Source organism: Epargyreus clarus, unplaced genomic scaffold, assembly GCF_041222505.1.
Source record: "Epargyreus clarus isolate Ecla_fem2 unplaced genomic scaffold, WU_Ecla_fem_2.2 ptg000001l, whole genome shotgun sequence".
Taxonomy (NCBI): Eukaryota; Metazoa; Arthropoda; class Insecta; order Lepidoptera; family Hesperiidae; genus Epargyreus; species Epargyreus clarus.
In genome coordinates, this window is record NW_027332209.1 from 9,127,025 (window position 1) to 9,141,113 (window position 14,089).

At 33.3% G+C, this 14,089-nt stretch overlaps 2 protein-coding genes across 6 annotated transcripts in view; one reads left to right on the top strand and one right to left on the bottom strand.

The window, feature by feature from the left end:
- The first annotated feature begins 8,445 nt into the window (after positions 1 to 8,445).
- Positions 8,446 to 10,688, top strand: LOC140757689 (odorant receptor 85b-like). Its single transcript, XM_073093613.1, has 7 exons — positions 8,446 to 8,566; positions 8,839 to 9,028; positions 9,462 to 9,558; positions 9,681 to 9,779; positions 10,142 to 10,230; positions 10,429 to 10,495; positions 10,582 to 10,688. The coding sequence occupies exons 2-7, from the start codon at positions 8,853 to 8,855 to the stop codon at positions 10,645 to 10,647; spliced, it is 594 nt and encodes a 197-aa protein (XP_072949714.1). The 5' UTR covers positions 8,446 to 8,566; positions 8,839 to 8,852; the 3' UTR covers positions 10,648 to 10,688.
- A 131-nt stretch (positions 10,689 to 10,819) lies between these two features.
- Positions 10,820 to 14,089, bottom strand: part of ASPP (Ankyrin-repeat, SH3-domain, and Proline-rich-region containing Protein) — a 401,632-nt gene continuing 398,362 nt past the window's right edge. For all 5 annotated transcript variants that reach the window (XM_073073478.1, XM_073073560.1, XM_073073421.1 and 2 more), the window contains 6 exons: positions 13,400 to 14,053; positions 13,210 to 13,292; positions 12,777 to 12,892; positions 12,415 to 12,516; positions 11,888 to 12,090; positions 10,820 to 11,159 (listed from right to left, as the gene is read on the bottom strand). In XM_073073478.1, coding sequence (XP_072929579.1) covers positions 11,127 to 11,159; positions 11,888 to 12,090; positions 12,415 to 12,516; positions 12,777 to 12,892; positions 13,210 to 13,292; positions 13,400 to 14,053 — 1,191 coding nt within the window. In that variant the 3' untranslated portion in view covers positions 10,820 to 11,126. The remainder of the gene's footprint in view (positions 11,160 to 11,887; positions 12,091 to 12,414; positions 12,517 to 12,776; positions 12,893 to 13,209; positions 13,293 to 13,399; positions 14,054 to 14,089) is intronic.

The window sequence follows — 14,089 nt, forward strand, 5'->3', positions numbered from 1 at the left end:
ACTTTAATGGCTCTACAAGGTAAGGAAGGTACCAACATAATGAATACCACACTTCTTTAGTATTATAAAATGACATGTAATCATCAACACAGGCACTCAAAATATTGGAATTTGCCAAAGTCACTCTAGGTGTGCAATAAAAGAAGCTCGTGCAGCGGATTTGGCATGAAAACTTTCAACATAATGATGCTCCTTGAGCAAAATTACTTAAATCACCAAATTGATCTGAATTTGAATGACTTGGAACAGATTTTGTTAACGTACCGTATAAAATGTTTCAAATGATGAGCAACATTACAATAAATGCTGTATTTAAGCAAAAACTCTTTAAGCCGTAATATGGATATCATATGGCATTGTAGTAATTGATAATCATAACCAATTTTATAGATTTATTGTTCTCAATTTTTAGATGCAGTTAAAATGATGGTTATATTTTTCCATCAGGATAAGATAAAAATAGTTATTATGAAAATTGCAGAAATTTGGCCCACTCTAACTGAATCCGAAAATAACAAAAAATCACTGAGAAGCTGGCTTCGACGTTTGAATATATTTGATACCGGTATGATTTAAATCATATACTATTGAGGAAACCGTATACTATTGAGGAAGTGGTACCGTTGACAAATCTTTTATTATAATTATTTTTGCAGTGTTTTTTACTAGCACACTTTTGGCCATGGGCGTTTTTGAACTGACACCACTTTTGTTAACGATTCGTGAAATGTATCAAGGATCTGAAGATATTAAATACCTGTTTCTACTCCAGATGTATTTCTTTAGCTGGATTAATTCTTACTTCGAATATGCCCTAGCTTTCTTTTATGTATTTACTACAAGTAAGTGAATATAACATATTTTTACCGACTTCTCACAGATAATATCGTTATCTATTCATCATAAGTATATGTTTTGCTTCTAGTAATTCTGAATATATTATGAAGGGTACCAAATAGTTCATCGCCATAGCCCTGACATTGATATAGAAGTAGAAATAATCGGAAGCAGGATGTGATAACAATATTAGCTAAGGAGCCTAACAACTATAGTCTGATTCACAATTAGGTGTCCAAAATATAAACCAAGAAATGTCATTGTACTATTACAGGTATTTTAAACCTTAACAAATACATAACAAGACACAAAGACTTTATAGAACTCATCAAAAACTATGACTTTAACAACTACACACGATTTACCAAACGTGCTATGAAATCGAGAAAACATTAGAGTTCAACCACGATCACGAAAATGAATAAGTTCTGCTACGAAACTTAAAAATGGCGGCACAAAAAATGTTTTGGATCCCGATTGCGTTACCATTATCATATTTTCATTTTCTACCATAAAACTTGATTTTAACCGACTTCAAAAAGGAGGTGGTTATCAATTCGGCCGGTATCTTTTGTTTTTTATGTATGTAGACGAATTACTCCGCCGTTAGTGGACCGATTTTAATAATTATTTTTTTATTGTATAGAGACGAGCTGGAAGTTGGTCCCATTTAAATATGGTTAGGATCCATCTATGGGTTCCGGAGAAAATGAGGGGAACTCCTCCACCCATGTAAATATAACAGCCAAAACTTCGCCGTTTAGGAACCTATTTTAATGCCTTTATTTTCGTGTGTGTACAATTGCTACAAGTTGGTCTCATTTAAATATGATCAGAGTGGGTTCTGGAGACAAAATATGTAACTCCTCAACCGATGGGTATAATTGAGTTTTGTTTGAAGATATTTGGTGTAGGTCCTAATGAAATTGCAAAACCAGTTTATCATTGACTATTTAAGGGTCTGATAATGTGGCTCGGAGTCAAAATATGTAACTCCTCAACCGATGGGAATAATTGAGTTGTGTTTGAAGATATTTGGTGTAGGTTCTAATGAAATTACAAAGCCAGTTCATCATTGACTATTTAAGGGTCTGATAATGTGGCTCGGAGACTAAATATGTAACTCCTCAACCGATGGGAATAATTGAGTTGTGTTTGAAGATATTTGGTGTAGGTTCTAATGAAATTGCAAAGCCAGTTTATCATTGACTATTTAAGGGTCTGATAATGTGGCTCGGAGATAAAATATGTAACTCCTCAACCGATGGGAATAATTGAGTTGTGTTTGAAGATATTTGGTGTAGGTTCTAATGAAATTGCAAAGCCAGTTCATCATTGACTATTTAGTTAGGTTAGGTTGGAACATATAAGACAATATAAAACTAAGCGAGCAGGGCGCGGTAGCGCCCTGCGAGCGGGCGGTTCCAATCAATGTAAACTCTGACCTTACCTTCATTCAAGATCACGTTTTTACAATTTTATATTGTATTCATATAAATGTTAGTATGACATCACTAAAAAGGGTGAAAAACAATTTTTAACAAAAAATACAACCGACTTCTATGTCACTACAAAGTAAAAAATAATTGAAATAAATGTTGGTTTAGTACATATTTCTGAAGTCGGCGCTCATATTAGACACGCTGTTTCCATCGTTATCCAACGAAATATATTGAGTACTCAATCGGAACAAAATTGAGTTAATATAAATATTTGAATCAGTGCATTGATCTTAATTTATTTAGATTGTTATTTTAATATCATTGTATTACCTTAATAACGTCAAAAATAAGAAACTAGCATTAGAAACATATTTTCTTGATAGGTCAACACCTTTGTTTACATTTTGGACACGTAAGTAAGAATCAGACTTTAGCGGTCCATCTAGCGGTTATTATCAAAGAGTTATTTAATCCAGACGTCCCTCCCTAGTGCTCTTCCTGCACGTCATATTGCTCTGTAGTGAGTGTGGGGACTGACTTTGTTAGCATCAGTAGGTATAGACAAGTAGTAAAATTAACTTAAGTAGAAAAAAGTCAGTCAATGCAACATTTGTCTGTTTAATACCTACTTTTTGTACCATTACATTCTTTACAATTACAGGTGTTGTAATACATATGGCTCTGTATGTATCATGTGATCGTTTGTTAATAATACTGACTTATGTTTTGAGTACACTCTTGCATCTACTTAAGGAAGATCTAGAGGATGCCGTAGCTACCTATGACAAAAACGACGAAGAAAGTTTAAATAAAATTAAATCTTTGGTCGCAACGCACCAGAAGCTTCTCTGGTAGGATAATTTAAAAAATCTTATACTTACTTACTAATTATATGTTATTTCCGAAAATATAAGTAAGTATATTTGCCAATTTCGTATTAACAAAGTTATATAAGATATTATTAAATTCGTTGGACGCACCAAACCTTACTAAATAATATTTTTTTAGTTAAACTGTCAACTTGATTACTACAAAAAAAATATTTTTATTTCAGGCTAGCTAACGAACTGAACAATATTTTGGAACGCATATTTTTGTGCAGTTATCGTTATCTTCTATTGTACTTTGCTGGTTTGGTTTCCTGACTGTGGTTTGTATTTGTGGTAGTATCTATATGTATATACTGTGCCTAATTAAGTTTAATTGATAAAACTTATGCAGTACACTTAAAAACGAGAGATGACTCCAACCTGAAACCCGTCTGTCCATCATTTTAATATTAAATGTGGTAGAACGGTTTCTTAGTTAACCTGTACTAGAAAGTACCACCAATACCTTATTTATTTCTATTTTAATAAAAATTAGAGATCCTACTAAGTAATAGTAAAGCAAAGTCATCACATATCGTATAGTCACAATGCTAACCACAGATTCTACCTTACTTTTATTCAAGATCAATCTTATTTAGGTAACTTAGACTTCAAAACTAATTCACCTTCATCCAATTTATGATTAAACATTATAGCTATTAAAAAGGATAATAGTCTTTTTAGGCCTCAGACGGAATACTGTTGAAGCACATATTTTCTGTGTTTTTTATCATCTTGCTGGCCTTTGCTGGCCGGGTCAACTTCTAGTTGATACGGTAATTCATTTCTAAATATGGAAAAATCTCAAACTTGAAATACTTTTACAAAAACGTTTTTATGCCAATAAGAATTTGTTTGATTTCAGAGTTTTGGTGTATCTGAATCTGCCTATAAAAGTGTTTGGTATAGTAAGGAAGTTAAGCTCAGAAGATTTTTTTTTTTTTTTTATAATATGAGAGTAGCAGACGAGCATGCAGTCCACCTGATGGTAAGTGGCTACTGCCGCCCATGGACATCTGTAATCAACCCCAGATAGGATTAGATATTCCTACCTGAGGTCGGCCACAGATGCGCCGCTACCCCTGAGGACTAAGCTGGAACGCCTCGGAAAAGTCTATCTCCCTTACCACACCCTTCAAACCGGAACACAGCAGCGCCTAACACTGCTGTTATTAGGTAGAAATAGGTGTGGCGGTGGTGCCGCCGGAGTCGAACCACAAAGGGTTCTACCACCTTTAAAAGTAAGTGATAATTATGAATAGGTAGGTATTTCTCGATTGCTTTTTTGTCATCATTGCCTTTTTGGCTAAAACGAAATGAACACAATCATAATAAAGATAACGTTGCCATTAAAATAATTTAATTTTATATAAAACTTAAATCCGATGAATTGTATTCGTGCGACCAAAAATTTGAAATTCAAAATGGAAATTAAAATTTAGAAGTACGTAATTTGTAGTACTGCAAGGCATTATTCTTGGTCCGTTATTGTTTTAGTACACTTCTATAAAAGGCGCTATGTTTATTAATATTTCTGAAAGTTTACTTATTGAACATTTCAGGGCACAGAACCCATGCTACTTAACTGCTTTGGGATGTTCTAACCTTACACTGGCAAATTTTTCAAAGGTAAAACTTTCCCTTCAACAATATATTGTTTATTTTTAAACACAAGATAGACATTTAATGCACACTCATATTTGTTACGATGTGATTTATTAAGACCAAAACTGTAAAAAATACACTATCTCTGCGAGACATTGCTACGTTAAATTTTAAATCAGGTCAACATAAGAAACACAACAGCTAGTAATACGTATTTTAAAATATATAATATGTAAAATTAAAATATATGATATAAAATATATTTTTCAGGTATTAAGCACCGCGTGGTCTTATCTGTCTCTAATCAAGCAAATGTATGAAAATCTTGAATTAGAACTGTAAAGAGAGCAAACATATTACATGTTATGATTAACATAATTGTTATTTCAATTACGTAGGTAAACCAGAAGCAAGATAGCACATATAAATTATTAGACGCAATAAAATTATAATAAAGGAATGAATTTACTTACTGTTTTATTATTTTTATCATTTTAATGGATTTATAAATAAAAGTAAATATACTGGACTGCCACGCAGAGGGTTCCAGGTTTAGTTCCTACCTAAGCAAAAATCTAAATTTAGATTTGCATTATCATTCTCAGTGTAATATACGAGTATGTACAAAACTTATATTTGTGTGTGTGAATCTTAGTAGAACTACGAGTGTAGTAAACTTTATTACTAAAAAATAATATAGGAAATAGCAAGTCTGTTATTTGCAAAATTAGCTGTATTTTGCAATATTTCCGCATTATCAAATTATACTTGATTTAAAAATGCCTCTAGCGGTAATTATGTTCAGTAGAGGCCGGTAATTTTCATCAAAATTGTTCGTACATTAAAATTTTAACTTCAATAATTCTGCTACATTATTATTTGTAGTAAGTACCGTCAAAGTAAAAATGATTGAATATATTTTGCAATAACTGTAAGATTTTGAAGATATAAATTGATCATAAAATATTTGTAGTATGTAACTGGCCACTGGTCATCATAATATTGCTAGGTTGTCGACACTAGGTACCAAAGAAATGTGTAGCGACTTCCCGCAACTCGTCAAGAGATGGCGCTGCTGAATCACGCTATCGAAGTTTACTAAACATCTTGCATATATGCAAGGTCCGAACTGAGACTATGGGAGCACGGCCGCTACCCGGGCATGATCACCTAGCCCGCCGGGAGGTCTTCCTTTGCCAAAAATGGAATTTTTTAAAGAAAATATTTAAATTATTCGAAAGACTTCTTTAATAATATTACATTTATTGCCAAGCTAAGATAGTAATTTTATTTTTTATTACTACCGGTTAAATTTTTTTACCTGGGGAAATTGAAAAGTCGTCCACGAAACCAACAACATATGGCTATTTCCTAAAACCACCACTTACACAGAATAGTTCGTCAGACTGTCCTTATATACCATAGACTATAAAACACATTATTTCATTTGTGTGATAATTAATGTGAATTATGTGTAATAATGCGTATGATTAATCAATCGTGTAAAAAACGAATCAATGGATATTTGAAATAAATGCACAATTCAACCAATGGATGACACGATAACCGAGAATATTATTTCAATAACCGTTGCACAATGCAAACGTCGACATTATTTTTTTATATATAGAAGTATTAAAGGAGAATGTACCAACTGTAAGAATTTTTTACTAGTAGTTTTAGTAGTACTGTATAAATAAAATTAAATGTTTGAATTTACAATGCCTACTTATTATAAGTAGCGAACGAAAATGCACCGTGACGATGAGCCATGACATGGGCCATCTTCACGGGCACGGAGCCCATGCTGCATGGGTTTCGTGCTCCTCTGTAGTAGTTACTGGAGCGTCCACCAGCATCATTATGTGGAGGACCAGAAGAAGCATGTGACTCATAATCACCATCAATTGGATTTGCATGTGTGTTATGCTCCTTTGAAGTCGGTAGGTACTGTTTAAGAAGCCAGACCAAAGACGGATCGGAGCTGTAGAAAATAAAGTTGAAACGCTTCATATCTATTATTTTTACAGTTTACACTACTATTATACACCACGGGTCGAATAATAGGTATAGTTCGCGCCAAACTGCTAGTCCGCTCTGAAGTTGTTGCGAGCAAGTGTAGTCATACAATTTGCTATGACGACGCGATTCATTTGTATATTCAGACTGGACTAGCAGTCTTACGCGGACTATACCTACCTATACCTTCATATTTTCGTAAAATGTGAGGTTATCATAACTGTCCCACTGCTGGGTACACTTCTGCTCCGAGGACATAGTCCACCGCGCTGGAGAACTGCGTATCGGTATCACTTGTAACATTATAATGTACAAGTAGTTTAATTAATTATACTACATGCCATTTCCAATACTTACGTGTAACTCAATATGAACAATGCTATATTGCCTTAAGTTTTTTTGTTGATCGTACATACAAATAAATTTGTTTTTTTAATCTTCTATATAATACCGAGCTAGGATGCCAACTTTATTGTATTGTAGTATTTGTTTTAATGAAATCTTTTCTTTAGAAAAATGTCAAGCTTACAAGGAATGCCGAATGATTTCGTTAAAACTTTCATTCGCCACATAAATATGTTGAGGTTTATTGGTTTGGATATATTTCAAGAAAATAATAATTTCATTAAAAACTACGGTAGGTTTTTGGTATTTAATGCCGCATTCATACCTATGCTTGTGGGACAGTTCTTGTATGTTACGCTCAGTAAAAAAACTGAAGCGACATTCTTAGAAGTTGCTAACGCTGTGCCCAGTACATTTATGGTCTTGCAAGGTAAGCTGTAACTTCATATAGTAGGTATATTATATTGTACCTTTACAATTTAATGATAATTCATCCGAAAGTAATGCTTTTTGCAAGCAAAGCTATTTGTATACCCAGATTATGAGCTAGTGTAGATTATGAGTTAGTTAACTAAGATTTTAAAATTACTCATAGCAAATGATAAGATGGCAGAAAGAAGGAATTCTTAGATGGTACCTAAGCATATATTTTGTGTAAAATTCAATAATCGTGATTCTTAATATTGTAGATGCGGTTAAAATGTTAGTCGTATATTTTAAACGGAAGGAAATTAGAGGTGTTATAGAGGGGATGGCAGATATATGGCCGACCCAAATGCAAGCTGAAAAGAAGAAAATACTGAAGAAATGGCTTCGGCGCTTTAAAATTATCGATGATGGTAAATTATATAATCATTAGAAACTTATTAACATAAGATTGGTAATAGTTATTGATTTAAGTCCTGCTAAAGGAGTTACTTAATATCTTTTGTCCTATTTCATGGGCGGTAAAGATACCCAAAGCCACATCACAAATACTCAGAACTCTAACAGACAAATATTATTACTGACTCATTATTTGTATATAATTTGGTAGGAACATCGGGGGTGAAATCCAGGATCCTCTGTCGGTTGCCAGTCATACCAGTTTAATAACTATTATAGGTACCACGCGGCGTATCGTGAAAATTCATAAAAAATGCCGCGCTTCGCGTCATCACATGTATAGTAAAAATTTCAAACAAAGAGAGGACGGACTAAGGAATCATTTCTTTCTTTCAGTTTTTTCGTAAGATTTTCCTAAAGTTTATTTTTATCTTACAGTATTCTTCACGTGCGCTATAGTATCCGTGAGCATTTTTGAAGCGGCACCACTGTTTATAACAATATACGATGTTTACAAAGATCCTGAGAATTTTAAGTACCTGTTTCCCCTGCAGTTGTATTTCTTCTGCTGGCTGAAGTCGCACTTTCAATATGCACTAACTTTTTTCTACTTGTTTGTGTCTAGTGAGTGTATATATGGCTACATATAGTGTCACCAACTTATTATTTATTTAAGTTTTAAGAGTAGCACTGATGAAAAATATACGATATAAAATTTCGCAGTCATTATTATATCACTTGAAGGTCTTCTAAATATGACGCTTTTAACAAAAATGTAAAACTCGTACGTATTTGTTAAACATTTACACATTTTAAGTTATACAATCATATATAAATAAAATAATCAGAAATTCATTGAAAATATATATCTTGTAAAATAACTTACCCTATTACAGGTACTACAACACACATGGCTTTGTATGTGTCATGTGACTTTTTGCTCGTAGCACTAACCTTCAATTTAAGTACACTACTATATTTACTCCAAAGAGATCTTGAGGATGCCGTAGCAAATTATGACGAGAATGTTGAAGAAAGTTTAAATGAAATTAAATCTGTTGTTGGAAGGCATCAAAAACTGCTTTGGTAAGAGGATTAATAACTAAAATACTTAAGTAAATTCTTCGAAAATCTTGTACTGCTTACCTATAACACGTTGTATGAAATGTACCTATTGCGATAAAAATACAATTTCCATAAGAAATCCTTATTAAACCATCGACTAAAGGATTTATAAATTCAGTACGAATAAATAAGGAATAAGGATGACGAAAGCGTCAAATCATCTTATATATAAAATTACCGTGTCACAATGTTAGTTACCGTACTCCTCCGAAACGGCTTTACCGAATTTCACCAAATTTTATATGCATATTCAGTAGGTCTGAGAATCGGCTACTATCTATTTTTCATACCCTTAAGTGATAAGAGTTGTTCACCCTTAACATTTTTTTATTTATATGGCAACACAACGTTTGCCGGGTCAGCTAGTTACTAATTATATTCCTAACCGTTTCAGGCAGGCTGATGAACTTAATAATATTTTCGGGTTGCTGATTTTTGTGCAAGTGTCTTTTTCATCAGTTGTAATCTGCTGCTTCGGTTTCCTAACTGTGGTTCGTAATTTATGGATTAAAGATATTCTCACTTAAGTAATAAACTTCTCAGTAAGAGAATTATTGCATAGTCTTCTTACTACAAGTAATTAATAAGGTATACTTACTATGAACGTTTTTAGATCGCAGATGGAATGCTATTGAAGAATTTAACAGCTGTAACTGGTATCATGTTTGCAATCTGGAATCTTTGCTGGCCGGGACAACTTTTAGCTGATACGGTTCGTACATCATTTGTAGTTTTACTATTTACTACCATTACTAACTAAGGTTCTTACTGGAAAAGTGGTTTGATCTCAATTAGGTATGCGGTAATAATCTACACGGATAAACGTAGAACAAAAAAATAAATTTGAATTTCAAACAAATTGATTGACACAAACGGCGTTTTAGTGATACTAGTAGATAGGTATTAGAAATACTTATTAGATTATTAGATATACTCGTAATGTAAGAGTACATAATGTATAAAGTTAACATTTTACATATAAACAATATTTATAATATTTGCTACTCATGCAATATGTAAATGACATATTGTATTTTTGTTTTATTTTTAATGGTTATTATTGTAAAATTTCAGAGTTTTGGCGTATGTGAAGCTGCGTACCGAAGTGTGTGGTATACTAAAGACGCGAAACTTCGCAAATATATCGTGATTATTATGAATAGGTAAGTCTTGTACCAAACTACACTACGAGTATATCCCTTATATTTTTTGGATTAATTTTGTTCATTAATTAGTCCTATCATGAATTAGAGCATAAATGAGAATTAAAAAGCAAGATGTCCTGGCGCCATTATTTTATTATCATTGAATTTTGAAAATCAAGAAGAGTGTCAAATATAATGCAATGTTCTTCATTTCAGGGCGCAGAAACCATGTTATTTGACGGCGTTAGGATTTTCTGATCTAACACTGACAAATTTTTCCAAGGTAATTATGAATACCCATTTATTTTATTTTATAGCATTATTAAATATTATTCTACTCTTTACATGTATATACTCTGTATGTTTCAGATTTTAAGTACCTCCTGGTCGTACCTATCTTTATTGAACCAAATGTATCAAGATTTTGAAGTTTAAAATTTACTTATAATTAAGTTAACTTGAGAACGCAATTTACGAAGCACAATTAAAATATATACACACTTTCACATTCCTTAGTAATGTGTTCGTTTATTTTATCTCTTACATTATTAAAAGGAAGGAAAATAAAAATTTCAAAGTGACTTTATTAGGAATAAAAACACATGTGTTTGTTTCATAATAGTTATTATTTTGTATTGTCAATTTATGTGTAATATTTCACAATATTTGCAGACATACTAATAATTATACAAATTTACCAATTAAAATGATGACTCACATAGTTTATTTATAAAATGTACAATATAATCTCATTCGTTTTTAGCTACTATTAAATATTTACAAAATATTAGATCTGATAAAATTGTATACAATATCTATATTTTTAGATTACAGTGATATAAATACACAAAAATAAGAGTTGCTAACATTATTTACAACTTGATTAGGTCAAAAATTAAGCCTTATTATAATCTTCATTCCTGCTGTGTGGTTACTCTCGGATATAACTGAAACAAAATAAATCTTAAATTAATTATGTTTGAAGATAATTACAAACAACTAATTAGACTGTTCTCTACAAAACATAGTTTACATTCAAAATGTTGATTCCAATCGCGTTTATTTTTACAAACACGATAAACCTAAGATAAATAATCTTCCATTATTATATTGTACTGTTTTTCAAAGATCGATGATAGTTTCAAGGAACTAACATTAATCTTTTTTAATTGTGGTAGACTTCTCGTGTTTTTTGGTAGTCTATAATAGTCCTCCTTTTTTCTTTATCCATAAATGTTTATGAATCTAATTAAGATATTGCATCTGAAATATGGCAAGCGGCTTTTTTTACCAAATTGCTAGTTTACAGCGGTCAATAAAAATTTATTGAACAAGCATGGTGATTGTCTTTCCTTTTTGTTAGGGCCATTTTTATAACATTGTAATAATACTATGGCCTAAAATGATCTGAAATTAAAATCTATACCTCTGGAATAGAATACAGAACTTCGTAGGTAAGAGCCAAACATCTAGTCCGCTCTGAAATTGTTGCGCGCAGGAGTAGTCAGAACGCAAATGCGGTCGAACACAAAGCGCTGTCTTCGTCCCGCTAATATCTACAATTTGCTGTTGCGATACGGCTCGTTTCTATATTCAGAGCTGTCTAGAAGTTTGGCGCGGACTCTATTATTCTATGTACATTCAACAACAACTGTTATAAAGAGTAGAGGCTCACCCCAAGCAAGTTCCTAGGCACATAACCCTCCTGGCCGCTGTCGTCCCGGCACCACCACCACTCGCGCTCGTTGTCGTCGCCCTTCCTCAGTACCTGCAGCCTCGCGCCCGTCTCGAACGAGAGCTCGTCGGACCGCGAGGCCGCGTATGAGAACACGGCGTACACTAGGCCGTTGTTCATTATACCTAGCTTTTCTTGGACACCTGGAAGTTTGGGAAGATTACATTAGAATGACATATTATGGTATCAATGTACGTACTTTTTAATTAGAAATAATGGAATCCAAATTCTAGGATCAGGTAGACTATACCAATGAATGTAGGAGTCAGAACCCCTATCAAAAGGCGAGCTACTACCGGTTTACTCTTTGCATATAATTACAGAATTGGGCAACGTAAATCAACGTTTGTGTAACTCTGAATCTACATTCGAAACTGGTACATATTACGTAGGTAATGAGTCTAGTAGACAATCTTACTTAATTTATCAGAAGTGTATTTTCTTTTAAGATGTGAGGGTAAACTTACTGTACAAATATTCTGAACATCCGTCGAAGCCCTCTTCGTCTTCTTCACATTTTTCAGCGGCCGTTTCATGGTCAGACAGCGTCGTTGCAAATATGCAAGCGCCTGAAAATGACAAAATTAATAATTTATTAACTATTATAGTAAAAAGAGTGAATAAGTAGTAATTAGTATGTTCCAGGTATTTCGATATTTATATAACTATAGCACACAAGATTTCATTGCATAGGTTGCATGGATCATATACTTTCATAAAAGTATGAGTATGAATTGAGAAATTGTTGTGGTTAAACTGCAATTATCTTAATATGTTTGGATCTATATAATTTTATTGTACATTTAAAGAAGAATTAGTAACAACTTACCATTGTCAACGAGGAATCTCACCATCGGCAAGTTGTTGCACGAGGCGGCACAATGAAGTGGCGTCCAGCCATCCGAGTCTTGCGCGTTCACGTCGCAACCAAGCTCTACTAGGAACCTGAAATTGAAAAAAGAAATAAATACTGTAAATTATTAAGAAATGTAAATGGAATTAAATTATCAAATGACTTCCATCCCAACCCAGGTTGAACCAGCCGTGGACAATCTAGGATCATTAACAGACATGAAAGAAACGTGGATTCTAAGTAAGAAATCACTATCGCTTCAATGAGCTTAGATTCACAGCCAATGATCTATGGTCAAAATAAGTCCAGAGGTATATGCAATGTCTGTCAATTAAGATTACATAGTGAAAGGATTGTGTAATAAGAGCTTGAAGATACAGTGGAAGAAAAACTGAACTGAACTACTTACTTGACGATCTCAAAGTGTCCCGCACATATGGCATTATGTAGAGCTGTAATTCCTTCGTCATTTGCAGCGCTTGCATTTTGCACCTGAATATAAATAATATTGTATTAGAAATAGATCTTACTACGAAAATGCTAATTACTTGTTTAGTTTTCAATTTTGGCATTCAAAATGTTTTATCATACTTAATTACCTGAGTAGCTGTTTTCTTCACGAGTTCCAGTTCTCCCTCTAAGCTAGCATCCAGTAATAGCGCAAGGGGATCAAAGCTCACTCGCCTAGTCAACGGAGCCTTTCCACCTTGTTTTAGGTTACCCTTCTTTGATCGCCTCAGGACATTCTCAGTTCTCTGAGAATCCTGACCGTTCAAATCAACCGAACTTATTTGCTCCGCTATATCAGATACTACATGATCTTTGCTGTCTTCTTGTCTTTCATTGGAAATTAAAGATATGTTATTATTTAATGATCTATCCACTTCATCTTTTTGCTTCGATTTCTCTTTTAGGCCGTTCGGCATTTCGTTGGAATCAAGTGTCAAATGATCCATTTCAGGAAATAAGAAAGCTGGTGGCATTTCGATTCGCCTATTTATGCTTACACTGATGCCGTTTTTGTTATTGTTGAGATTTCTTAGTTTTGGCTGTTCACTTAAAGGTGGCTTTCTTATTGTTAATGGGCGTGCTTTAATTATCATTTCATTGCTACTGTTGCTTGTTTCTTTTTGATTTTGTTGAGATTCGCTATCGTTAGACGAATCCGGTATTGAAATGGTGGGCATGTTCATTGTAGCTTCCGGATTTTGGTTATAGCCTTGATCATTGTTAGCAGACTGTCTCGGTGGTGTCTAAAAATGAAATTTATAAACAATTAAAAACTTTTT

What these genes read in the sequence shown, in the direction of transcription:
- LOC140757689 (XM_073093613.1), top strand. Translation starts at nt 8,853, where the DNA reads ATGGCTTTGTATGTGTCATGTGACTTTTTGCTCGTAGCACTAACCTTC. An exon ending in GCTTCGGTTTCCTAACTGTG is followed by an intron (nt 9,559 to 9,680) that starts GTTCGTAATTTA and finishes GAACGTTTTTAG; the next exon opens with ATCGCAGATGGAATGCTATT. An exon ending in GACAACTTTTAGCTGATACG is followed by an intron (nt 9,780 to 10,141) that starts GTTCGTACATCA and finishes GTAAAATTTCAG; the next exon opens with AGTTTTGGCGTATGTGAAGC.